The 23,886-nt window shown below is 49.4% G+C and overlaps 9 protein-coding genes across 9 annotated transcripts; 4 read left to right on the top strand and 5 right to left on the bottom strand.

Moving 5' to 3' along the window:
- Nucleotides 1–1,768: 1,768 nt before the first annotated feature.
- Nucleotides 1,769–2,569, top strand: AO090020000191 (uncharacterized protein; the record flags this gene model as incomplete). The annotated part of the gene is made up of 1 exon (XM_001824493.3): nt 1,769–2,569. The coding sequence occupies one exon, from the start codon at nt 1,769–1,771 to the stop codon at nt 2,567–2,569; it is 801 nt and encodes a 266-aa protein (XP_001824545.1).
- A 2,009-nt stretch (nt 2,570–4,578) lies between these two features.
- On the bottom strand, nt 4,579–6,301 carry AO090020000192 (SD08430p; the record flags this gene model as incomplete). Its single annotated transcript, XM_001824494.3, has 2 exons — nt 4,579–4,921; nt 4,998–6,301. 2 exons carry the CDS (start codon nt 6,299–6,301, stop codon nt 4,579–4,581), a joined length of 1,647 nt encoding a protein of 548 aa, XP_001824546.3.
- Nucleotides 6,302–7,213: 912 nt separating this feature from the next.
- On the top strand, nt 7,214–7,960 carry AO090020000193 (uncharacterized protein; the record flags this gene model as incomplete). Its single annotated transcript, XM_023238117.1, has 1 exon — nt 7,214–7,960. The coding sequence occupies one exon, from the start codon at nt 7,214–7,216 to the stop codon at nt 7,958–7,960; it is 747 nt and encodes a 248-aa protein (XP_023092736.1).
- Nucleotides 7,961–9,956: 1,996 nt separating this feature from the next.
- Nucleotides 9,957–12,302, top strand: AO090020000194 (terpene cyclase/mutase family protein; the record flags this gene model as incomplete). Its single annotated transcript, XM_001824496.3, has 3 exons — nt 9,957–10,193; nt 10,248–11,960; nt 12,012–12,302. The coding sequence occupies 3 exons, from the start codon at nt 9,957–9,959 to the stop codon at nt 12,300–12,302; spliced, it is 2,241 nt and encodes a 746-aa protein (XP_001824548.3).
- A 699-nt stretch (nt 12,303–13,001) lies between these two features.
- Nucleotides 13,002–14,647, bottom strand: AO090020000195 (class I SAM-dependent methyltransferase; the record flags this gene model as incomplete). The annotated part of the gene is made up of 9 exons (XM_001824497.3): nt 13,002–13,181; nt 13,304–13,637; nt 13,745–13,954; nt 14,005–14,045; nt 14,113–14,179; nt 14,228–14,269; nt 14,323–14,409; nt 14,501–14,535; nt 14,606–14,647. The coding sequence occupies 9 exons, from the start codon at nt 14,645–14,647 to the stop codon at nt 13,002–13,004; spliced, it is 1,038 nt and encodes a 345-aa protein (XP_001824549.3).
- A 1,650-nt stretch (nt 14,648–16,297) lies between these two features.
- On the bottom strand, nt 16,298–16,645 carry AO090020000196 (uncharacterized protein; the record flags this gene model as incomplete). Its single annotated transcript, XM_023238116.1, is given in 2 exon segments — nt 16,298–16,594; nt 16,613–16,645. The coding sequence occupies 2 exon segments, from the start codon at nt 16,643–16,645 to the stop codon at nt 16,298–16,300; spliced, it is 330 nt and encodes a 109-aa protein (XP_023092737.1).
- A 353-nt stretch (nt 16,646–16,998) lies between these two features.
- Nucleotides 16,999–18,616, bottom strand: AO090020000197 (uncharacterized protein; the record flags this gene model as incomplete). Its single annotated transcript, XM_001824499.3, has 2 exons — nt 16,999–17,658; nt 17,717–18,616. 2 exons carry the CDS (start codon nt 18,614–18,616, stop codon nt 16,999–17,001), a joined length of 1,560 nt encoding a protein of 519 aa, XP_001824551.3.
- A 1,077-nt stretch (nt 18,617–19,693) lies between these two features.
- AO090020000199 (putative esterase/lipase) lies at nt 19,694–20,356 on the bottom strand (the record flags this gene model as incomplete). Its single annotated transcript, XM_001824500.3, has 1 exon — nt 19,694–20,356. One exon carries the CDS (start codon nt 20,354–20,356, stop codon nt 19,694–19,696), a length of 663 nt encoding a protein of 220 aa, XP_001824552.3.
- A 1,061-nt stretch (nt 20,357–21,417) lies between these two features.
- Nucleotides 21,418–22,207, top strand: AO090020000200 (multidomain presynaptic cytomatrix related protein; the record flags this gene model as incomplete). The annotated part of the gene is made up of 4 exons (XM_023238115.1): nt 21,418–21,513; nt 21,564–21,633; nt 21,748–22,054; nt 22,132–22,207. The coding sequence occupies 4 exons, from the start codon at nt 21,418–21,420 to the stop codon at nt 22,205–22,207; spliced, it is 549 nt and encodes a 182-aa protein (XP_023092738.1).
- Nucleotides 22,208–23,886: the final 1,679 nt, after the last annotated feature.

Genomic DNA, 23,886 nt, shown 5'->3' with positions numbered 1-23,886 from the left:
TCGACTATCTGGCCCCCCGTTATTAGTATTGTTGGACACTAAAAATATCTGTTCACTAAGATGCCTGCAAAAGAAGGCAGCTGCTAGGGGCCTCGTGGCTCAGGCAGCTGAGTAGCATGCCTGGGAACGGTGGACTGTCAGGGTAAGCATGATGTCAGGCCGGGGGGCCTGCTAAGTGACCGGCGAGGAAAGGGCTAGGGGACTCCTTGCCTTGGGTCTTATGTGTTTGTCTGATATTAAAACGCCTGGCGCCGTTTACTTGGATTACGTCCATGAGCTTCCTGTGAAGCTTATCTGCAACAGGCATGGAAGCTGTTAGACCCGCCGCAATGTAGCATGTTGCAAGTAGTTGGCAGTTGGACTCGCTCTTCATTAAAGGCGAAAGACCCACGTGAGAGTATAGCGTACAAGGTATGAAAGTGTTCAGCTCCAATACATGTGGAATGAACTGGCTGATCTGTGTCTGCTTACACAGAATCGCCAATCCCAATACCAGGATGGTAGAAAGGCTCCGACAACAACCTTGATGGAATATACGCCAGCTACAAGGCATTCGGCGAGATTCGCATGATCGGAAACGCGGCACATGTTCACTAAGCAGAGGTCAATGATATTCACATTCATAATTTGCTAGGAGTAACAGGTAATGCTCATGGTAAGAGGACACATCATGATCACCAGATGGGCCCATGTCGCATTCAAGTCGTTATTCAGATGTTTTGCACCATGCCAGTGGTACCGGTGTTAGTTGCTAAAAAAGAGCAAGCTGCGGAATATATGGTAGGGCACGAGTGGGATACTATCGCTTTCGTCTTCGGGATTCATGGTAAATCAAGCCTGGCCATCGTGGTTGTGTTTATAATGGAGCGACCTTAATCCAACAACGACCAGCTCTCGATTTCCGGGCGACTGATTGGGACTTGGGTGCTACAGGGCAGTCTATATTGCACTGCCTCAATTACTAACCGTTAACAGTCTCTTTTGACACCAATTTGCCCTCAATAAAAGCACCAGTTTCGCCAAGGATAGTCGAGTCATCGTCCTGTATCTCACATTACTATTGGTTTGCTCGTAAAGCGTATCCACCTGGCGCTAGAGTTGGGGGGGTTCTGGGCTTTAGTCATTTGGCCCAGGTCTTTTAGTCCTCCCCGATGATCATTATCACTTTGCGCGATTTCCGACTACCGTGTAGATAATAGTCAAACGCAACCACTTAGGTCCTGAATGTCTCCCTAAGTGTCCGGAGCTTACTGGAAAATTCTTATCAAATGAGCCGAAGTATTTCCGATACAAATCAGAATGTCTCAAGATACAAGTAGTAAGTTCCTTTGTTTTGACTACGAGTGACAGTCAGAAACATGGCTGAAGGGATTGTGGAGCCGCCAGAATTTAGCCTCTTGGGTGCTATACATAGTGGAGACGCCGTGCAGTCGGGGTAACAAAACTGGCCGTTTCCAGCCACACATAACCAAGGACGAGAATTAGTCCCTCCGGCCGCTACGTAAAAGCTCTAATATGCCGCCGCTTACAGCCTGACATTTGACTTGAAGAGCGTATGAGAGGGTTGATAAGCATCAGGTGACGCCCTGGCCCCATGACGGGTCGGGATGACCCGGTGATCGTCTTGTACACAGCACATTTATACTACGGTGGAGAGCTGAGATAAATAAAGCTGCGCCCCAGACCTGCCAGCCTCGTCGCGTGAAGCATATAAACAATCGTAGGCCCAGCCTCTCTCTGCCCGTAACGTCCTTGCGATCCGATCAAAATGGCGGGACGATCCCCAACCCGCCTTCTCTTCACACTAGCGACACCCTCCTTACTAGTGGGCTACGGCACGCATGTCTGGCTAAACTCACTGGAAGCACGATATCCCCCTATTGCTCCAGACAGAACCAGCACCGAGCTTCTCCGTACACCAGCCAACTCAACAACTCAACATGTCCCCCACATAGACATCTACGCCGCCCGGATCCGTCTCCGCGACCTTCAAGCACGGACCAACAACCCCACAGAAAAACCCACGAAACAAGACCTGAACATCGCCTGGGCACAATCGTTACTGAACTGCAGCATACTTCGCCTAGAAGCCAAAGTGATCGGACTCTTCAGCAAGGGCAAATTCAACCCAGGCGATCTGGGAACCACCCCAGCAGGATTCAGCCCTGATCCAGAAACGGGGGCTCCGCGTGAGCTTCTAAATGGGGCCATGACTGTTATTCGACAGCCGGTGCGTGACGAGCCTTTGTTAGTGAAATGGGAGATCCCAGATGGGCCAAGGCGGTTCTTTGAGATGATTGCTCGTTGGGGGTATCCATGGCGCTTAATGACGGGTGGACGGCATGAGATGAGTGTCGAGGGGCCGTTTGACGGTGAAGGGGATGAGGAGGGCCTAGGCCCGTTTGTGGAGGTGCGTTTCGCTTCGGCGCACACGTATGAGATCGTACCCGAGGAGGGAGGTCTTTTACAGCAGAAGACTATCCCGAAGTGGGTTGGGAGGTTGCATCGTGGGTATGCCCGGTTTTTGTTGGATACTGCTGTGAAGGAGTTGGTGGAGGGGACAAAGTGATGGGTTTATTGAGTGGGTTTGGCAACGCCTGATATGATACTACGTTTTATGTGTATGCTATTTTGTATCTTTATCTGATGTATTTCAGCGTATAGAATCTAGATTTTGGTATGAACATCATATAAATGCGCGCGCTGGCAGAGGAAGGTCCTTAGGATTGCAATATTATTGGCATCCCATTACGATATGAAGTAAAGACTCTTGGCAAATGACTATCTATTGCATAAATTATATGGTCCTCTTGTCCAGCCTTCTAGAGCAAAAGGCCTGGTATCATCCATAGCATAGTTAAAAAGCAAGAGCCTCCTAATTCTAGTACCAGTATCTAGAACGATAACGCGTATACTGTGGCTTCTAAGGCTGAACTATATACCATGCATCAGTTCCGAGATGGGTAGGCCTAAGGCTAGCGTTGGTGATAGAAACAGGTGACGTGATTCTAAATAGGACGCACTGAAGGTCATAGTGATGTGCTTCGTGGAGATCATCAAAATGAGCTAGCTCTGGCAGAGTAGCGATTTAGTGAACTCGACAGCGAATATTAAGCTTGATTTTTGAAGACGGCCCATACCACGAGAGTGCAGATATACCTAGAGAGGGATACTAGATAGTGAAGATAATATTTAAAAGAAACTTTACATATGGGCATTCCCCCGTCAACTGATTCACCACGCGAATATTCATCTCGGCATCGAGGCGCATGAAAAGGTCCTATTCACAGCCCTAAGTCACTATGGGGTAAGCGTGATGTATAAAGGCACAAGGCCTTCCAGCCAGAATATCGCTCTTCTCGTTTTTAATATGGTACAAATTTGACCACGAACTTGTTTTCCCTGCAGAGAGGCTGTATGGGAGTATTTAGAACTCCGTTCAGATTATCAACTTGAGGTTATTCTCTATTATCCATGCTTCTCTCATTGTATGTAAGTACAGGCAATATCCCACCTCTAGATTCAATTAATCTTATATGAATACCACATAGCAACACTCATCAACACATTACCCCCTCCGAGCTCCCCAAGATCAAGTAGACAACAAAAGAAAAGAAGAAGAAGAAAAGATCAATCACACTCCTCCCCCTTCGCAACAGCCCTCCACCCCCTCCACCCCTCATACTTAACACAAACCCCCCACCCATCTCGAATCTCTCCCACCACCTCCCCAGAATCACAATCCCCACCTGCATACATACAAAGATCGAACTGCGGTTCAGAGGGACTCTTCCACGAGACCGTATCCACAATACTCAGATTCAGACCCCGGACGGTCGTCAAATCCACACAGGATCGTTCCGATACGCCCTGTGCATGATACACGCTAATGGCGAAGTTGGAGCCGCTGGTTTCGCAGCCGGGTTTGAGGAGGCGGAGGTCCCACTTTATTTTTTGTTTTTCCCGTTGGGGTTATGTTAGTTAATTCAATGGTATTTTGAGATTGAGAGGGTTGGGACTGGGGAAGTTACGTTTCTGGGTCTCAGGGTGTCGGCTGTTGTTGCTGTTCCTAGGGTTACTAGGTTTGCGAGGAGGGTGAGGGTTGGGAGGTGCATTTTTGGTAGTTTTGTTTAGGGGGGTTGACTCTTGGAGGGGGTTGGGTGGAATTGAAGATCTAGAACGATGTGACCATGGGTTTCAACTTATTTATAGGTGGGAATGAAGTGCTCTTTTCTTTTCTTTTTTTGATCCACCTGACTCGAAGTTGAGTTCTGGATTGCCAGGAACCCGAACTCACTAATGCGGGCACCCGAAACACGGCAAATGACAAAACCCCGGGGCACTTCCCACCCGGCCGGCCATTGGCTCGGGGATGTGATGAACGATTAGTTGTGGACAAGTGAGGATACTTCGATGCAACCCTCATTTCTTAGTCTGCAGGGATCTTGGTCCACAATGGTCTGAATTTGAACAATTCTATTAATACATCGAACGTGCAAGTATTGGGCAAAGAATACAGCCCGTGTCCATCTATAGTAAACCCCGGACCCGTTTATCGCTTTTCTCTATGTTGACCGTCTACTGCCTGCTGTTCGGGGATAACCGCCACGCCCGCAGGGGAAGTCCCTGCAGCTTCAGCACCGCCGGTCGGATAAACATGAAAAAGGTGACGGTGCCAATCAGCACACATAAAATGTTCGTCGTGTAATACCCATCATGGATGGTTTGACAGGAGCCGCCGCCATTTGTGCAACGGTTCTTATCCGGTTCCAGCGCGCAGGAGAAAGGTGCAGTGACCAATTCACCCTTCAACTGGTCCGCCGCAGGAGGCACGCTAGGAGGGATGCACGTCGCCTCGGTAAACATATCTACAAGCTTCAGGATGAAGTAGCGTGGGAATGTGCCGCCCAGGTTGGAGACACTGCGCGAGTCAGTTTACAGTTACACCAGTTTAATGTCGTGCAAAGGGGCCAGGAAAGGGAAATGTCAAAACTCACGTTGCCAGTAGCGTCATGTAGGTTCCTCCAATCGCTGGATCGGAGATGCGTGCATGGAACGCAGACACAGCGACGAACATGACCGTGTTCATGAAAGTCGACAGCACATGCTCCCCAATCACCGTCAGCATATACCAGAACGGGACCTCCGAACCCGACGGATAAATCATAACGGTCAACTGTGCCAGAACAGCCGCTGCCAGTCGTCCCATGAAGGCCCAACACCACAGGCGCATGGGAGTGTACTCGGTCGACCATTTGCCAGCATAGTAGCCCAAGCCAATCTCGAACGGAAAGTCAATCAGCACGACCAATGCCATGTTGTCTTGGCCAAAACCCTTATCCAACAACTTCAAACTGGTTACGCCGTCGTTGGCCTGGAATCCGATCTTGGCGATCAGGTGCACCAAGATGATCGTTTGAACGTTCTTGAGTTTGAGCACGCTCCACATGCTCTTATACACATCCGAAATACTGTCCCGATCATGGGTCTTGTCTTCCTTCTTCATGATAGCCAAACAAGTCGTCACGACTAGGTACGCCCATCCCCAGAATGTCAGATACGTTCCCAACGAGAGCAGGCCTCCTTCTCCGGGGATAGATCGGAACCAGCGATTGGCGAAATCCTGCGAATTGAATGCCAAGAACACCGTGTACGACAAGAAATGACCAGCCGTCAAGCCGACCGTCTGTGCGGTCGAGGCATAGGAGATGTTTGGTGGGGACATGAGCGTAATGGCCCATCCGTCCACCGCAATGTCCTGCGTGGCGCAGAAAAACACCAGCAGGAACCACCAGTATGTAAAGTTCCAGACCCCAGCGCCGCCGTTAGCGCCCGCCTGCACCATCATATCACCAATTCGCCCGCCCATATAAATCATGGCCAATCCAGCAATCACCTGAACCGGTGTGATCCAGCTCTTGCGGCGACCAAATCTCCGACTCCAGACCGCATCCACAATGGGGCTCCAGAGTAGTTTAAGTGAATAGGGATACGAAGCAAGGGAGAAGACACCGATCTGACCGTAGGACAGGTAGGGCTTGAGTAGGAACGGGACCGATCCCGTGGCTAACCCCATGGGCACTCCCTGGAGAAAGTATAACACGCACAATAGCAAGAAGTTTCTCTTATCGCTTCGTGGGAGGTTCGAAAAACTCGTCGTGGTTAATCCCGGTGTTTGCGGGGTGACCGGGGGGTCGTGGTCTAAGGAGAAGCTGGAGCGGGACATGATGCGGGAGGCTTGTGCGGACGACGTCGATTCGATAGAGGTGTCCCTCTTGCGCATTTCAATGTTGGAATTCATTCCGTCTCTCGCATGGCCGTTCTGGCTGGTCGCAACTCTCAGGGTCGGCTTGGAGCGACGTTTGGACACCGTGCGGTCCTTGCGCTTCATCGGTAGTTCCGTTTGCAACGAGACAGTCTGAAGTCGCGTCGCGCGTCGTTTGTTGGGATCGGAGTGAGGCTAAAGAGAAGGTATCAAAGATTGTTTGGCGCGTCAGACACGGTTCGTGGGTGGCCCCTGGTCAATTCTGCATACTAGTCGATCGATCGCTTAGCTTAAACTCTTCGGGTTGGTCGGTCCAGGATGACGTGAGAGGTGACAGGAAAGACAGAATTGAAGAAGAAGAAGATCAAACGAGAGTAAGGAGTGGATTTGTAATTGGAAAAGACCCAAGGGATAGGAGTTCGACCGGCGTAGTTCCTCCGATATCCGTGGAGGCGAAGTATTTCAAAGCAAAGGAAAGTCAAAAGGTGTCCTCAACGGGAACTCGTTTTCAGGGTAAGTCATTCATTAACCATTTCTGGAAAGTCTGATTTCCCCGGTGGACCCACTCGATCTGCAGGCTCCCATTGGCCCGAGCTTCTCTGCAGGAAAAACATTGGCACTGAGACACCTCAGTCACCCAACCATCTACTCGGTACACTTTACATGCTCTACGTTGCCTACCTTTCATGGCTGTTTTCTTCATGTTGATTGATTTCTTTTTATCGCTCAAACTATAATTGATTCACCATTCGTTGGCCAGTCCTCAACAAAAGATTCGTCACCATCTCATGTCCGTTCACCACAGCCTGAAACAATGGTGTCCGGCCCAGGAGGTCCTTGGAGTCGACATCCACCCGTCCACTTTCAAGCAGCAGCTTGACAACTGCCGCGTGACCATTTCTTGCCGCCCAGGACAGTGGCGATGAGCCTTCATGATCTCTTGAGTCCATGTTCACCTGTTTGGTTTCTAGCAATAGCCGTACCACTGTCTCGTGCCCATTCTCTGCAGCCCAGGAGAGTGGTGTTCGGCTAGAGTCGTCTTTAGTATCCACATCAGCCTCTCCAGTGTCGATCAGCAGTTTGACTAAGAAGTCATGTCCATTCTCCGCAGCCCGAGATAGTGGTGTTCGGCCAGCTTCAGAATCTTTTGAGTTCACTTCAGCCTGTCCAGTTTCCAGTAACAGCCTGGCCACCGTCTCATGTCCAAGCTCCGCAGCCCAACCAAGTGGTGTCGACCCGGTGACATCTTTTGAGTTTACATCGACTTTGCCGGTGTTAAGGAGGACCTTCACTACCGCCTCATCCCCTGATTGTGCAGCCAATGTTAAAGGGGTTAGAAACAAACTATCGCTTGAATTCACATCAACTAGCCCGGATTCGAGTAACAGTTGCACCACACCGGCATGTCCATTTCCTGCAGCCCAACCTAGCGGTCCCCGACCCAGCTCAAAATCCACGGCGTTTAGATCAACTTTTCCGGTTTCAAGTAAAAGGTGGACCATCTCCTCGTGCCCGTTCATCGCGGCGATGGACATTGCAGTTAAGCCTGATTCATCGCCTGCATCCGGGAAAGCGCCCTCTCGGATGCTAATCCATGCAGTATCTTCCACACCGTGCGCCGCAGCCCAGACTAGCGCTGAGCTCTCTGAGTTCCATGCATTAAACCGATACAAGTATGGGTTGATGACAGCGTGAAGCACACGGTTGACTTGGGATAGAGCATTGATATCCTCCTCCGTCTCAAGAAACTCGGCGACTAACAACAAAAGCTCACAGGGCAAGCGCAGCAGCGACATTGGCGTTTGTTTTAGAAACTCAAGGTAAGAAGCGAAAGCGATGGTGGTACGGGCGTCTTCGGATTCACGGTAGGCGGCACCCGAACTCGATACTAGCTTGAAGAGGAGCAGGGATTGATGAGGGGATGCCAAGATTGCTTGACCTCGATATGACCGGTCTCAATGCTATCTCAAAGTTGGCCAACTCTTTTTGGAACATTTGAGGCAAACCGTGACCTCCCGCTCGATGCCCTGCCTCTTATACCCCTCGTCTGCTTTCCGTTGTTTCTAACTACTACCTCGCGGATTCACTAAGACGCTGACTAACTAGTTAATGAATCGATTAATTAGCGTAACGTGACTTCAATGAGGGGATGGTCGAATCCAACATCACCGCTTCGAACGGGCCAGAACTGGCTCTGATTGGTCAACAGGGGCTATAAAGTCGGTATGCCATCGTTGGTTCATCTTCTTAAGACACGCATATTAAAAGCGGAGACTAAGACGCCGTCGATCCTTCTTTTGTACTAGACTAATGGGTCCAGTCGGGTACCGAGGACTTACGAAGTGTCCAATACCCTTGCAGTTACTCAACTCTCCCATTAGCAGGACAGACTCTTGATATACCATAGTATCATCAGCACGCCTATACTTCCCAAATATATAGAAAATTCAAGCCCTATCATTATAGTCTTCTATTATATGGCCTCCTCTTCTACTTCTGTTTCCTTGTAAATTTTCATCCTTACTCTTGGGATATAACACACGAAAGAAAGGCTCGATTGCTTGCCTAACGACCAAAAGAACTATGGACAGGACAGTTGATGCCTGTACAGAGATCACATGATTGGGGAGCGCTTATGTCCAATCTCTTCGATTGCGTTCGATTATGGCCCACAACCCTTCCCGGACGCCTGTTACTTCCAACAGACAATGCATATGAATGGGCTTGAAGACGTTGATCCCTGAGAAATCTTTTTCCTGAGAATACATGCTTCTCTCCGATTATTCGATTATTTTTCTCGTTGTCGTCGGAAACCAGGCATATGTTATGAGGGAGGTAAGTCGACAAAGAACAACACACTGACAGGCAAAGACATCCTATGGAGAAGAAGTAATGGTAACTGAATTCAGAGATTGATTTGTAAGTGTGTACTAAGTGTAGCCATCATTCAGGGACTAATTATGCACTGCAGCAAGCTAATCTTCCGAGTAGGAGGCTCGATAAAGCATACCCCTGAATTCTACATGAATAGCTTACCCGCTCGATGGCTATACTCACGATTCGTGGTCACAGGGTGCATCGGTCGAACCTCATCCAAAACCCGTCTACATTCGAAATCTACTGAGTTGCAGTTTAAGCCTACAGGACGTGTCTAGTCGTATCTAGCATGTCGGCATCGACATGCGTCACGTCCGCCAACTTCGAAGGATCGATATGGCTCGGAGGACGGCACACCCTACACCTTTTGGGGGTTTATCTGAATGGTTATGCTGACAAGGGAGTTTGGCTGATACTATGCTAAGTTAAGTGAGGTATCTAGATTTTGACAATTGTTCTGGCTAATTTCTCCTCAGTACTGGCAAACCAGTATGAACATCCATTTTACCGATATATATGTTCTTCAAACCCAACACAAATTTCGCACGATCCTCAAAAAGAATACGTTCTCCCATATGATACGCTCTTGCTTTCTTTTCTTCTTGTTCGATTTTTTAAATGTCATTATGTGCCCCCAAAATATACTCATCCAACCCTCTGTGATCACAAGGGACCCGCGGTCCGCGGCAGCCTTTGCTCCACAGCAGCCAAGACGCAAAGAAGGGTCTAAGGCCACTCTAGAAGCGTCAAGCACATTAAAGTGTCTTAGCGTAAGGAACCGCCCTTTAGCGGCTTGTCCAGGCAACCCCATAAAATGGCATTGTCCACTTCCCCAAATACCTCAATTTGCAACCTAATTTACAACCCTATATATAGACTGAAGCCAGAAGAATTGAGAATGCCACCAGAATTACCAGAGAAAACCGATTACACACGATGGCGGCTATTGAACGAAGACGGTCGACATACATGGCACTACCTGGAAGACGACGAGTCCTCTCGAAAATGGCCCCAGACGTTAGCCGATAAATACTATCTCGGACTACCACTGGTATGTATTACCTAGTAATCATATACTGAGTAGCAATAGACTAATGCAACACAGAACCTCCCCGATCTCCCACAGCCAAAATCCCCGTTAGAGACGGTCCAGAATGGCCTAACATTCTTCTCTAAGCTGCAACTCTCCGCCGGAAACTGGGGCTGTGAGTACGGCGGCCCCATGTTTCTACTCCCCTGCATCGTCTTCGCGTGGACCGCAACTGCAACCCCAATCCCCGGGCCCTATGCAACGGAGATCAAAAACTATCTCTTTGCACGGGCCAACCCAGTCGACGGAGGCTGGGGCTTGCACATCGAAGGCGAAAGCACCCTATTCGGCACGAGCCTAAATTACACCGTCCTCCGCCTGCTCGGCGTCCCGGCCGATCACGCAATAATGATTAAGGCTCGCACCCTGCTACACAAGCACGGTGGCGCCGTGTACGCGCCTCACTGGGCTAAGTTTTGGTTGGCGTTACTCGGCATCGCGGACTGGGACATCGTCAACCCTGTCCCGCCTGAAGCGTGGCTCTTGCCGGACTGGGTGCCTGTCGCACCGTGGCGGTGGTGGATACATATCCGGCAGGTGTTTCTGCCGATGTCGTTTATTTGGTCGAGGCGGTGGACTATGCCAGAAACGGAGGTGATCCGGTCGTTACGGAACGAGTTGTTTACTCAGGACTGGGGGACCATTGATTGGAGGGGGAATAGAAACTCCATTGCCGAGATTGACAACCATCATCCAAAGACTTGGGTCCTCGGCTCCCTGAACTGGTTGTTGAGTGAGGTGTGGATGCCGTTTTTGAGGCCACGGTTCGTGGCTACTTGGGCTGAGGACTGGGTGAGCAAGCTGGTGGATATGGAGGATGAGAACTCGGACTATGCTGACCTGGCATCTGTGAATGGGCCGTTGAATATGGTGGTTTGTTTTATTCGGGACGGAGGTGACGCGTACTCCGTTAGGAGACATCGGGAGCGGTTGGAGGATTTCCTGTGGGTTAATAAAGAAGGCATGCTAGTGAATGGGACGAACGGGGTGCAGTGCTGGGATACGGCCTTTCTGGTGCAGGCTGCTCACGCCGCTGGTTTGGCGGAGAGTGAGGAATGGAGGCCTATGTTGGTGCGGGCGCTGGAATTCTTGGATCATCAGCAGATGAGGGAGAATTGTAAGGATCAGGAGGTTTGTTATCGCCATCCGCGGAAGGGAGCTTGGGGTTTCAGCAATAAAGATCAGGGGTATGCTGTGTGCGATTGCATCTCAGAAGCCTTGAAGTCAGTTATTCTGCTTCAGAAGACCCCGGGATACCCGCAGCTGCTTGATGATCGAAGGATCTTTGATGCCGTTGATACGTTGCTCACTTATCAGAACCCCTCCGGTGGATGCTCGTCTTATGAGCGGACTAGAGGCGGGGAGTATCTGGAGATGTTCAATGCTGCGGAGGTATTTGGACGGATAATGGTCGAATATGATTATCCAGAATGTACGACTGCCGTGGTCACGGCATTGACGTTGTTTAAGAAGCACTGGCCGGATTACCGATCGAATGAAATCGAGGTCTTCATCCAGCGTGCGCTGGGGTATATCAAGAAAGCCCAATTCCCTGACGGCAGTTGGTACGGAAGCTGGGCTGTCTGCTTCACATACGGCACTATGTTCGCCTTGGAAAGTTTGGCATCAGTGGGAGAAACATATCGAAATAGCGAGTACGTCAAGAAGGCATGTCACTTCCTACTATCTAAGCAGAGAGAGGATGGTGGATGGTCTGAAAGCTGCGAGGTAAGCTGCCACCCTCAAGCTATTACTAGTTTCATATTGACCATATAATAGGGCTGCCGACAAATCAAGTACATCGAGCATCCAAGTGGGTCCCAAGTCGTGCAAACAGCATATGCGGTCATCGGCTTGCTCTCGGCTGAGTATCCGGACATGAAACCTATTGAAAAAGCCATTCGACTCATAATGGCGAGACAGCAGCCCAATGGAGAGTGGCTCCAGGAGGCCATTGAGGGCATGTTCAATAAGACATGTGCCATTTCCTATCCTAATTATAAGTTTACGTTTACGATGCTGGCGTTGGGGAAGTTTGCTCGGATGTATCCCGACTACAGACTTGATTGATTTTTCAATGATGCTATGTATTACTAATTCTGTACTTGTTTATCACTTTATACACGACTGTGAGCCACCGCATCCATCTCGCGGGTTGTACATTTCTTCTGAAGCTCAGAGATAGTGTATGATATCATATGTATATAACATAAACATCAGACGAACGAGAAAACAAACTATATCTAAACTCATTCCAGAAATTATTTTAACGAACTTTACATCCAACAAGACATCCATCCTTACCCACGTCATCACACAACACCAGGTTATGTTATCACAAACCCCAAGAGTCTAGACCTTCAGCCTACTTCCCATCCAAGACACAACCCTTCTTAACAACATCAACACCAACACAACCTACCCTAACTACCAAGTCAAGTAACAATCCAGAACAACCCATATCCAAATTCTTAACCGCCGCTGATCTACATGTGGGAATAACCTGCCGGAAGTATCTGCCGCTGACATCATACGCATCTCCACGACCCCTGGGCCCAGCATCCCCAGATACCATGGTCGAGCCGGTGCGATGGTATCAGCGGCGACATCTTAGTTTTGTTTTAGTTTAAAGTAAACTCTGTTCATTAAGCTATGGATATGACGTTTAAGGAGTGATCTAGACCTTCCTGTTGACATCACAGGGGTGGGTTTTCTGGGCTGGCTGGTTTGCGGCCGTATACTACTACTCTATTCATTGTTAGTATGGGGTTATGTCATGGGTTTGGTGATTAGGGCTGTCGTAGGATAGGGCAAGTCCCATGGGAATGGAAGGAGGAAGAGAAGGGGAAGGGGAGGGTATGAGTACTTCTCCTGATAAGCATGAATACTCGGGTCTCGTAGCGCCTGGCGCATGCGCGCGAGGTATACCTCTACTTCCTGACGAGTCCACTATACACAACATATCAGCATCATATAGATTCTATCCACACACAAGACCCAACACCCAACTCACAACAACAATCCCCTCTAACAGATACACAGCACACCAGGAGAGCAAAAGAAAAACTTACATTCAAGAACCTCGTCAAAAGCATCATACTCCACCCCTCAATTCCCATCTCCCACTGCAACCGATTATACTTACCCAGCACCTTCAGTCGGGGATCCTTCGCCCACGGCCCGACAGGACACTTAAAGCGGTGTTCCTGGACGTCTACAAACCCGGCCTTGATCATTTTCTCTTTCGCTTCGTCGACGATGCGTAACGTTTTCCCGAATGCATCGCCTGCTTGGAGTGAGACTCTGCCCCATTCTTCGAAGACGGTGTTGTTTGTGCTGCCGTCGTCGGATTTGGGGACTACTGAGACTTCGACTTGTTCGAGGTAGCTGTTTGGTTTTAGATGGCTTTTTTTTGTTTTGGAGTTGGGTTAGTCAGGCGAGTAAGGTATAGGTGAGGTCACTGAGGTGAGTTTGGGATATACTGGAGGGGAGGAAAGGAGGAAGGGGCATACTCCAGTGCTTCTTTGTAGAATTTATCCCAGTCTGCCACGCAGCCGTATAGGCCGCGGACGTGGATGAAGTCGAAGCTGTCTTTGCCGTAGACCCAGTCGTCGCAGCAGTCGTCGACTTCAAAGTGAAGGTTAGGCGGGATCCAGGTTGGTTGGATGGGGGAGAGGTCTGTTCCGATTACTCTTGCGGAGGGGTGCGTGTCTGCGAAGTCACTGTGGTCGTTAGTACGGGTTTGGTTGGTGGATGTGGAGGTGGGACGAACATGGCCCATATACCGGTTCCTGTGCCGATGTCGAGGACTTGCTGTGTTTGGGTAATGTTAGTTGGTTGAACTTGGGTATGGGATGTGAAGTGTTTCAAGTGTGCTTACTTCGACGTCCTCTGGGATCGGTGCGAGATAGAGCTTCCCGTCTAATAGGAGGTTGAAGACGTGGTGGCTGGGTTTGCTTAGTTGGTTGGTATTGACTGGCGTATGGGTTGTTTACCCTATATCTAATTGTTCCATGGCTTTTTCGTCGTTTGGACCCCTTTATCGTATCAGTTGATAGAGCTTACTATAGTGTAGGAGGTAGAACTGTACCAATATGATCCCGCATGGTAGGCGTGGTAGCGTCGTCCATTCTCGTAGTGATAGTTCATGATACTGCTGCGTAGTGAAGTCCATTCTCTAGAAAAAAAAGACCTTGTCAGTTTTCCCAATCCCCAAAGCCAGTCCAGGAATGCAGATAGTAAGAAGAGTACTGAAAGGAAAGACTCACGACTGCGCACTCTCCCCATACCCCGACTCAGCATCCTGCCGAATAACAAAATCATCAGCCAAAACCAACCCAGCAAGATAGAAGTAAACACAGCTTGATACATACAGTATCAACCTCCACAACATCAAGATCAGTATCCCGCGACATCACGAAAACCGTCAGCAAGCGCACAATTTCGGAAGACGTCCGCACCACCCCCTCCGCCTGACGCACCCCCAGATATTAATATCTAGTGGTGCCGGACAAACACCCCTGTCAGTACTCTTTCATCTCGTCACGTAATCTATCATCCCACTGCATTATTGGTTGACCTGTACGCCGTTAGACATGGGGGCCATGCATGGAGGGACTAGTCCTGCATAGTCTCGGAAGCCCTAACGGTCGACTCCACTGCGCATCACTAACGTTCCGACGCTAGTCTCCTGCGTCATTGTCAAAAGAGCCATTCTAGTATCGGGCGGAATCGCTGTAATCGTATTACATGGCGCTATTGATGTAACACTGTTTGAATGGTGCGGCTTTTCTGCGACTTGATTGTTTGATGAGATAGTTTCGAGGCTTTGTTGTACAAGCGGACTCGGGGTTTATCGGGTGTGAGTCTCGGAGATGTGCGTTTCCCTAACAGCAGGGGATGGGGAAATGTGTGACATTTACTTTGTCCTTCGGGAGTTCACGAGTATGTCATGCCATTGCCCAGTCCTGCGTGTCTCACTGCGATATTACCCCGGAACTGGTATCTCGGCATGGAACGATGTTGCTGTTCCTTGGGAACAATCACTGTTTGGTTCTCAACTCGCAAGAGTAGGAATGTTTGAAACCTCGTAGGTTGCATTCGATCAAAGTATGCCAATTATTCACAGAAGTCCCATATCATGTCGTGATGTCGTTGTCCATTACGACCATCATTGTATACAAATCTAATCACGTGATTATAACAAAATAAACAAACACTCCACAAGGCAGCTTCCCATCCATCATTAACATTGTCGTATCTCTCCGCATTCCCAACTTAATTCGTGCCCGCAATACCAGCATCCAAAATGGACACGACAGAACCCCCCAAGAATATGGAGGAGGAGCTAGACTCCGAAATAGCTAACATCCGCGCCGAAAGTACGACAGCTTCACCTCCTAAGCATCGTCGCAAAACTAACTTTCATAAACACAGTCCGCAATCTACAACGCAAGCGTCGCTTCTTAGCCTCCAGTCTACTCTCCTCGGATAGCTTTAAGAAACGACTCCAAGAATATCAATCTTCAAGACCTTCTTCATCCCTTGACGCAGAAGTGTCTCCTTTGGTCCGCGCGGCAGGAGAACACGCCGAAGTGAACCACCACCGGGTCGCATTCTCGGCGACGACCTTCCCATTTAAAGACCCGTCCCCGAATAGCGAGAATCCGAGTTTACTAGGCGTACGAATTGATGTCTGCACTAGCAACGGTCGCTTTACGAAACCGTATTATGTTTTGTTGAAACGGGTGCGCGGGGAGGAGAAGAGGTTGCGGGTTCATCGTCATACCATTCCGGCGTTCATCTCGGTGGAGAAGCTCGAACGAGCGTTTTTACCTTTACCTGCCGCTCGTGAGGAGGAAACGGAGGAGAATTTGAAGCCGTGGAAGAGGAATGCGGATAGGCAGGATTTGCCGAGGTTCGTTCGCGAGTTGAGACGGCAGTTGGCTGCGTGGCATTTGAGGATGGATGCTGTGAATTTTCTAAGAGGCAAACTCGGTGTGCAACGGCGTGGTATTGAAGCTTATAATGACGACGATGACGGCCTTTGGGTGCGAGATATTCTATCAGATAACCAAGAGGAAATCCGGCTGGAGACGAATGACCTCGGCATTGTATCTCTTTCCCCCACGGCTCTCGATGCAACTTATGTTCGGCTTGAATGGGAAGATGGACGGGTGGGACGATTCAAAATGTCCGATAATGGGGTCGTGGAGCGTGCGGTAGTCATCGGCGATAATGGACGAGACAAGTTGCTCGAGGCTGTTTTGACCGGCGGGAATGGTCGAGTGGAGACGATATTGGACAGATTGAAGCAGCATTTGGTTCCCAAAGAATAAGCTTGGGCTGGTCCCAATTTGAATCTAACAGCAAACATATACCCAAGGAGTTCGTGAATTAATCAAGTTAAACATCTTTCAAGCCATAAATACATGTTCGTATATTCCAGTCTTGAGTGCAAGAAAATCTAAACGCTCAAAGAGGAGCAAATCTATGTAGGGGTGAAAAATTATCATCCAAGACGAAGCGAAGTAGTATGCACAAGAAACAAAAAAGCCGCCAAAGTGTATAATGATGCCCCATCCAGAAAGCAAACGCACCGAATGCAGGAAAGAAACGTCGTATAATTACAAAAAATAAATGTCAGCAATAGCCGAAGTATAAAACATTAAGCCGAATTAGTGTGATATGTCACTGTATATGCAAATGGTGAGAACCAGAAGGAGAGGAAAAGGGAAAGGGTATCACTGGGACATCGCATCATAAATTATAGTAGCGGTTCACTTCTCTTCCGGTGCACCAGTTCCTCATCACCGCTTACACTGGTTGGGTTCTCTTCCGAAACGGAAATCGCCGAGTCGCGCGTCTCATAGCGACAGTCAGAGAACGACAAAGGGGGCAGAGGCCCATAGGGTTGATCATGTTGCACTTCAAGCTTCTTCCGCAGAATTGCTTCTTCCAGGTTCCATCGATGGCGTAGTCTTGTCTTCTTGTCTTCAAAAGTTTGCAAAACCGATGCCTCCTCTTGTTGGTGGTCCCGTTGGAGGTTGGCAAACTCCAGTGCGTGCTTGTCAATCAAATCGTCCAATTCTTTCTCCATACGGGCTATGGCTTCCTGGAGCTTGAGTTCTTGGCGGTCCCTTAGGACTTTGATTTTGGCTTCGTGAAGTCGGTCCATCGATTCATGGTCGTGGTATTCCTGAGCCAGTTGAGCCTTGTGTTGTGGGGTATACTTTCGAGTAGGCGGTGGTGATATCTCGGATCCTGACGCCGATCCAGGGGAAGGAGGAGGGCTTGCATTGCTGAAGTAGCCCTCCATATACTTTATTCGAGTACGGGAATTCATCTTCGCTCGCTCAAATTCGCGAACTTGATCCATTTCCACGGCGAGTTGTCGTTCCTCCATGCGGCTCGCATCGGCGATGTTCTATCCAAAAATTGTCAGTAATTAGAGACCATATGTGTTGACCAAGGGCGGCAGTTACCTTTTCGCGCTTTTCTTCTTCGGACCGTTTGTTTGCTGCGAGCCGGTCGGCAACAATAGTTTGGTGGTTGCGTCGGAGTTCACTCATGAAAGCGTCCTGAAAGGTCATGTGCCGGTTCTTTTCCATTTTTTGGGACTCGCGCATCTGCCTGAGGTCTGCATTCTCAAGGCTCCGCCGAACGCTCTCGTTGTCAAACACCGGTATCTCCAGCCTCAGTACCGGGCTCTCTTCATCCGCACCATCGTGGCCCCGCGGTTCATTGATTTTAGATTCCACATAGTATTTGTCAACCCCTCCCTCACCCTTCGCAACGGTAATCTGCGCAGCCGGAGGAAGTAAGACAGCAGAGGGTGAGCGCCGTTTCCGGAAATGAATCTTGTCAATTGCAGACTTCAGGGTTGATTTCCGCCTCTCTTTCTTTTCACTCGAAGCCACACTCAGGAAAGAACTTCGATGGCCGGGTTTTCGCAATGCGATCCCATCTGTGCCATGTGCGAGTTTCCCCTCGCTCGAACTATAAGAGGTTGGGCGCGTTGAAAGCGAAGCGAGCGAGCGAGTACTGCCGCACTTGGCATGGTCGGACAGGTTAAACTCGGAAAATGACGATGCGATCTGATCAAGGGGAGGTATTTCGTTAGACGGGGTGACTTCGCAGACGGAATTGCGATTGGTCGAAGAGCCCGCCGATGACAGGATCGGAGAGGAAAGATCGACCATGCCTGAGGCAATCGACGCGGCCAGCGATGCCACAATTTCAACCTCCGGAACTTTTAATCCCAACTGGCGCGCTTCTTCTACTAGCGTTTGTTCTTGCGATCTTTCATCTTCCTCGGAGGAGACAAGGAGAACCTCGTTGCGGTATCTGTTCTCGTCGAACCCGACGGATTTGCTGGACTGCATCATGCGATTGGAGGAATTTGATCCGCAGAAAACATACGGCGCAGATGAGTCAAAGACTGGGTATCTTAAAGAACAAACAAGACAAGACAACAATAGGTATTTCACCGACGTGTGTTTACAAAAAAGCCAACAGGCCCGTCCACAGCACTCGACGCACAGTGGACGAGATGGAGGCGCTCCAGGGCGGCATCCGACTAGCGGAGTGTGAACTAGAAAGGGACAAGTTGGATACGAAGGACCGGGGGGAAGGAGGGAAAGGAAAAGAGAGTGAGTGGAGGGAAAGGAACTAAGAAGATTGACTGATTTAATTAATCGTATTAATTAATTCCCTTTTTATTTAAATAGGAGACAGCAGGCTAGGTAGGTGATATCTCTCTTTCTTCTATTGCGGTTCCACGAGTGACCCGCCTGACCGAATCATTAACTAATCTGACAACACGGATGATTGTTATTGTTTCTTCGGGGAATTTTCTTTTCCTTTTTGTTAAAATTTTTTTTTATTATTTTCTTTTTTCCATTCAGGCACAATCCGTTTTCCATTGTTAAGCAAGTTCTGGTAAGGTAGGTCAGTGGCTTCTCCACCCAAGGGAATCTGTGACCGCGGGTGAAACGCAACTGCCCCTCCAGGGGTACTACTGCTTCGGGTAATTTAGGGCATAGGGCAATTGCCGGTCCGTTCCGGCCCCCAAGAGACAACCATCCATGGTGTGGTTTCAGCCACTGCATCACCATCGCCTCCAAGTCAGGCACCGCTGCTTCATGTTTCAACGGTTAATGAGAATTTTCTCTACTGGCCCACTGTTTTTCTCCAGTTCCAGAATCGTCACTGTCCCATCATCCTGGTTACTTATTCTTTACCTCGTGATTCGATGATGCGGTGGCCTAATTTGACACCTCACCGTCAATCGTATGAACTTCTATGGAGTACCAGCTGGCGCCATTGTGGTGGGCCAAATGATATGCAGTTAGCCCATAACTTATTGATTCACCGCCAGTTACCCGAGCCTAAACAAAAGAAGCGAAACTCATATAAATTTTTTATGAGGTATATAAGCTGGCAATCTGATGTCTCAAATCTTAAGAGCGGGACAACATCGCGACGGCCATAGCGTAGGACTTGTCTTTCGCGTTTGCTGAAGTGCTCCCCTCAGGGGCATTTTTGTCAAAGGCATGATTGCAGCCCTGCATCTGGTGAACACTAATCTCCCGCTCCGGTTCTTTTCCAATTTTAGCGGCAAGCGCCTCAGCTTCACCTGCGAGGCTATCACAAGCTGCCGTCACCAATAGGATGCGGTCGGGAAAGCGGTCAGGTTGGGCATATAAAGGCGAAATTCGAGGGTCTCTAGCATCGTAGGACGCCGGAATGTAACATCTATCAAAAACCCGGGCTAGCGCTGCAGGCAGCGGCTTTCCTGCAGGATCCGGTGGAGTCTTTAGGCCTGGTTCCGTGTACAAGTCAACCGGGGGATAGAAAGCCAGCAATGATCGAAAGGTTCCTCGGGGGAAAACACTCGAGGAGAGTGCTAACGCCAGGTTACCCCCGGCGCTGAACCCCGAGATCGCCAGCCGGGATGTATCGAATTTCTCAGGACGCTGGAGAACCCAGTTCACCGCATCCTCGGCATCGTGGAGTGCCGCGGGGAAGGGATTCTCTGGTGCTAAGCGGTACTGTATATCTAGCACCGTGTACCCTGCCTCTCGGCTGACTTGCCGGCAAAATTCGTCGTCGCTCCCATGCATAGGAATAATGAATCCACTGCCATGGAAATTAATGAGAATGGGGGTTGGGCTCGGCGCCGATGCCGATCGGTAGACATGTGCTTTGATTGTTCGCGCTGCCTCCCGCGATTGAATATAGACGACGTCATCCGGGTTAGAAATAGGATGCCTGCCGCGACTAGCGAGAGCCCTGATTAACACGGCAAGGACTTTGTAATACAGGTAGGTCAAAAAGAACATAGTGGAGTCTGGCGTGGGGCTCCTAAGAGTTTCGCGCGATAATCTTCAGGCGGTTACAGTCTCAGACCTCGTAAATAATTGCGTGTTGGATTTCGTAAATTCACAACGACCCAGAAGGTCGCAACTGCCGAACTTATATCGGCCATCCTGGCGTCAATGACTTCGGACGGTTGAGTGGCTCTTGGGAGGAGACTAACAACCCACTAGTTTAGGGTCGGTGGACCACCGCGTGGTAACTAAAAGTGGACGGTCTGTCCTTAGTTCAAATTGCGAACCAAAGATTCGTACACAGTACCCAGAATGATGACGTCTTAGCCGGTCTACAAGATGTTCTTCTACAATATGTGTTGAAGTGTTCCGAATATCCCTTGGTCATGGTTGGTGCCGTGCAGTACAAACTTATACTGTTAGGGCTCAGTCATAACAACATGGCCGGGGCAGACTACGTAGACAATCACAACGAATTACTATTTCCGGAATACTCACGTGGACAGGAGTTAATACCGTGGCAATACCCACGTATACTATAAATGACGGCCTGTCTCCGCAGTGGTGGGTCAAGACGCACGACATGCGTCCATTATTGCGACGCACATACTTTGGCATCTGACAACAACTTCCCGTCATCCATTCAACTGCGAACAATCAATCAGATGATCCAGCCGTCACGATCTACTCGCCGCCATCGATTTATTTCCTCACGTACCTAGATTACAACTGCAGAGATAGGCGGTATAGTATTATGACCATAATACAGCGAAATACTGCGTCTTCCTGATCATCCAAAAGCTCCACCGCCAACACCTCTAGCTTATCTCCGCCGGAACAACAACAAGCGCAGGATGACGTCTCTTAATCAGTCCGGGGATACCAACTTTACAGTTTTCATACGCCTCCCTTTTCCTCGGGGCGATTTTGTGGATCCTCCACCTGCAAGTGTTTTCCCGGCTAACCTGCATAAAACAGCTACTGACTGGGCTAGGCTGAGTGGAACGCAGCGAAGGACCAGGCGCTCTGGGACCTACTATCGCGGCCCTCTAAAGGTGATGATATAGACTGTATGTATATCTGCGTAAGGCTTTTGTGTCTACTACAAACTAACTGGTCACAGGGAAAGCATTGTATGTTTCGCCCATCTGAATGAAAACGCTCATGCCTGCTTACTTCTATACGTAGAGCGGAGCGATTCGATGTAACTCTCCAATTCCTCCTTCAACAAGCAGCATGGCTGTATGATCGGCAATTATCACAGGTCCGCTGGCAGATGCGCAAGGTGGGCACCACTCAGTCGAGTTCTCCGTCCCCTGCGCCTGGCTCTGTATCCGGAAGCACGGCGCTCGGCGGCCAATCAGCCAAGGGTGGCCCTGGTGCAGGTAAGCAGGTCTTCCGACGCTGCGTGTGTCATCGGCTCATATTCGTTAGCCCCACGAGTTCAAAGTCGTCTATCCTCACATCAAAAAGATACTCTCCCTCAACGAGGTAAGTCTACCCCCGGGATATGCACATTATATGCGTCCGGAAACCATGGAAGCGAACACTTATCTGAGGATCTGTAGGTCCGCCACCACGTCGCACGAGCTCGGCAACTACAGTCAACCAAATCAAACCTTCGAGGGAATCACCCCGCACTGAAACCCCCGTGGAGCTCAAAGATCCTCGCTGGGAGAGCTTCAACCGGCGTTCATCAGCAAGCAAGCGGAACCAGGCTCCAGTTCCATCGGCACCAGCTCACAAATCACCCGCCCTTCAGGAAGAAGACCTAAGTTCAAGCTCGGCCTCAACCTCGTCAGACGAAGATGACGGTCTAGTCAGTAGACGAGGACTACAATTCCGACGATTCGGCAAATTCTCCACACATCGACCTGGTCTTCGTGACGACGAAGAAGACGACGATGAATCACCCGCGTTTCTTCCACTTTCCCGGGTCCAACCTGAAGCTACACGAGACCCGTCAGGGCAGGATCTCAATGCAACTCTCCGGCTGCAAGGTGAAGATCAAGCGGGAGCACGACGCCAGACATCAGAGCAGAGTCAAATTCCAAGAGCATCGAATACAACCGAATCATCTACGAGCTCGGTCAGTTCAGGGGCTCCAGTTACAGTGCCACGTCGGGGTGTGAATAGTATTCCATCACCGTTGAGTGCATCACGGAGGGGAGAGCTGGCCCATCTCAGTCCCCGGAGGTTGAATAATTCCGGGAGGGACACGAGTGATGGTACACCGAGTATGGGAAGCAGCTATAGTGATCTTGATGGTGAGTCTCTGCTTTCTCTCTCACCTCGTAGCCCCTCTTTGGCTAACATCGACATCGGTAGACGCAAGTGTCACGCAATCGGCTCTTGAGGAGGCTCTTTTGAGTAATATGCAACATGGTGGTATGGCGAGTCGCATGAGTACAATCAGCCAGGCATTACGAAGTCGATATTTGTGAGGGTTGGTTTGTTACTCAGTCTAAAATCTTTGGTTTCGAGAAACCACCCGGGGTGTACAAACGCCGGAAAGCGCCTTGTTTACAACACCCTTCGGCTACCAATCAAGAGTCGATAACCCCTAAGCCTGAATACCACTGTGATGCAGGGTTGCTTTAATCTGTTAAGATATGAGACGCACATGGCTGCTGTATCAAACAACTTACTGTTCCCAATACGCAAAGCGGACAGTAACGTGTATAATTGATCACTTCTACAAAATCACGCAAATCATACGCTGTACCATCTCATTAGGGCTCGTCAGCTTTCTATCAATATCTTGGGCATGAGCGGCCATTGCAGGTTTCGTATAGTTAAGAGCTTCGAAGTAATGCCCGTATAGCTCCGTATATCAACCCGCGATGCTATGGAACGGAAAGCCTGGTGGTGGGTAAGTTGCGGTATTTCCTATGTAGTGTCAACTTCCTTGTTCTCCAAGGAAATGTTGAGATTTGCCCAGCAGCGACTGCGACCATGACCTTTTTGTATAGAAGTAGTGCCTTGGCGACTAGTCCCGCTCAGAAGAGAACTTTAACAGCTAAGTGGACGCTCAGAGGTTATAGGACGAAGGGTGTAGCGGCGTAGGCCCTGAAAGTATGCGATCTCCTATATACTCATATATATTTTTTTTTTTCAAAAGTACAACGCTCTCTACTCTAGGGTAGTATTACCTTCAAAGGCACGCATATCAAGATCATGCAATACACAACAGTTCTCAATGTTTTATCATATTCTTGATTCCTAGGCTAACGGAGATAACGATCCTTTCCTGGACCTCAACAGTTTCTTTGTTTTAAGGCTCAACGTTTGTTGATGTTCAGCCAATTACTCCAACCTGAGGC

The sequence above is a fragment of the Aspergillus oryzae genome, chromosome 6 (genome assembly GCF_000184455.2).
Source record: "Aspergillus oryzae RIB40 DNA, chromosome 6".
Taxonomy (NCBI): domain Eukaryota; kingdom Fungi; phylum Ascomycota; class Eurotiomycetes; order Eurotiales; family Aspergillaceae; genus Aspergillus; species Aspergillus oryzae.
Note: the sequence above shows the minus strand (reverse complement) of the source record. Positions and strands in the feature narration are given on the sequence as shown.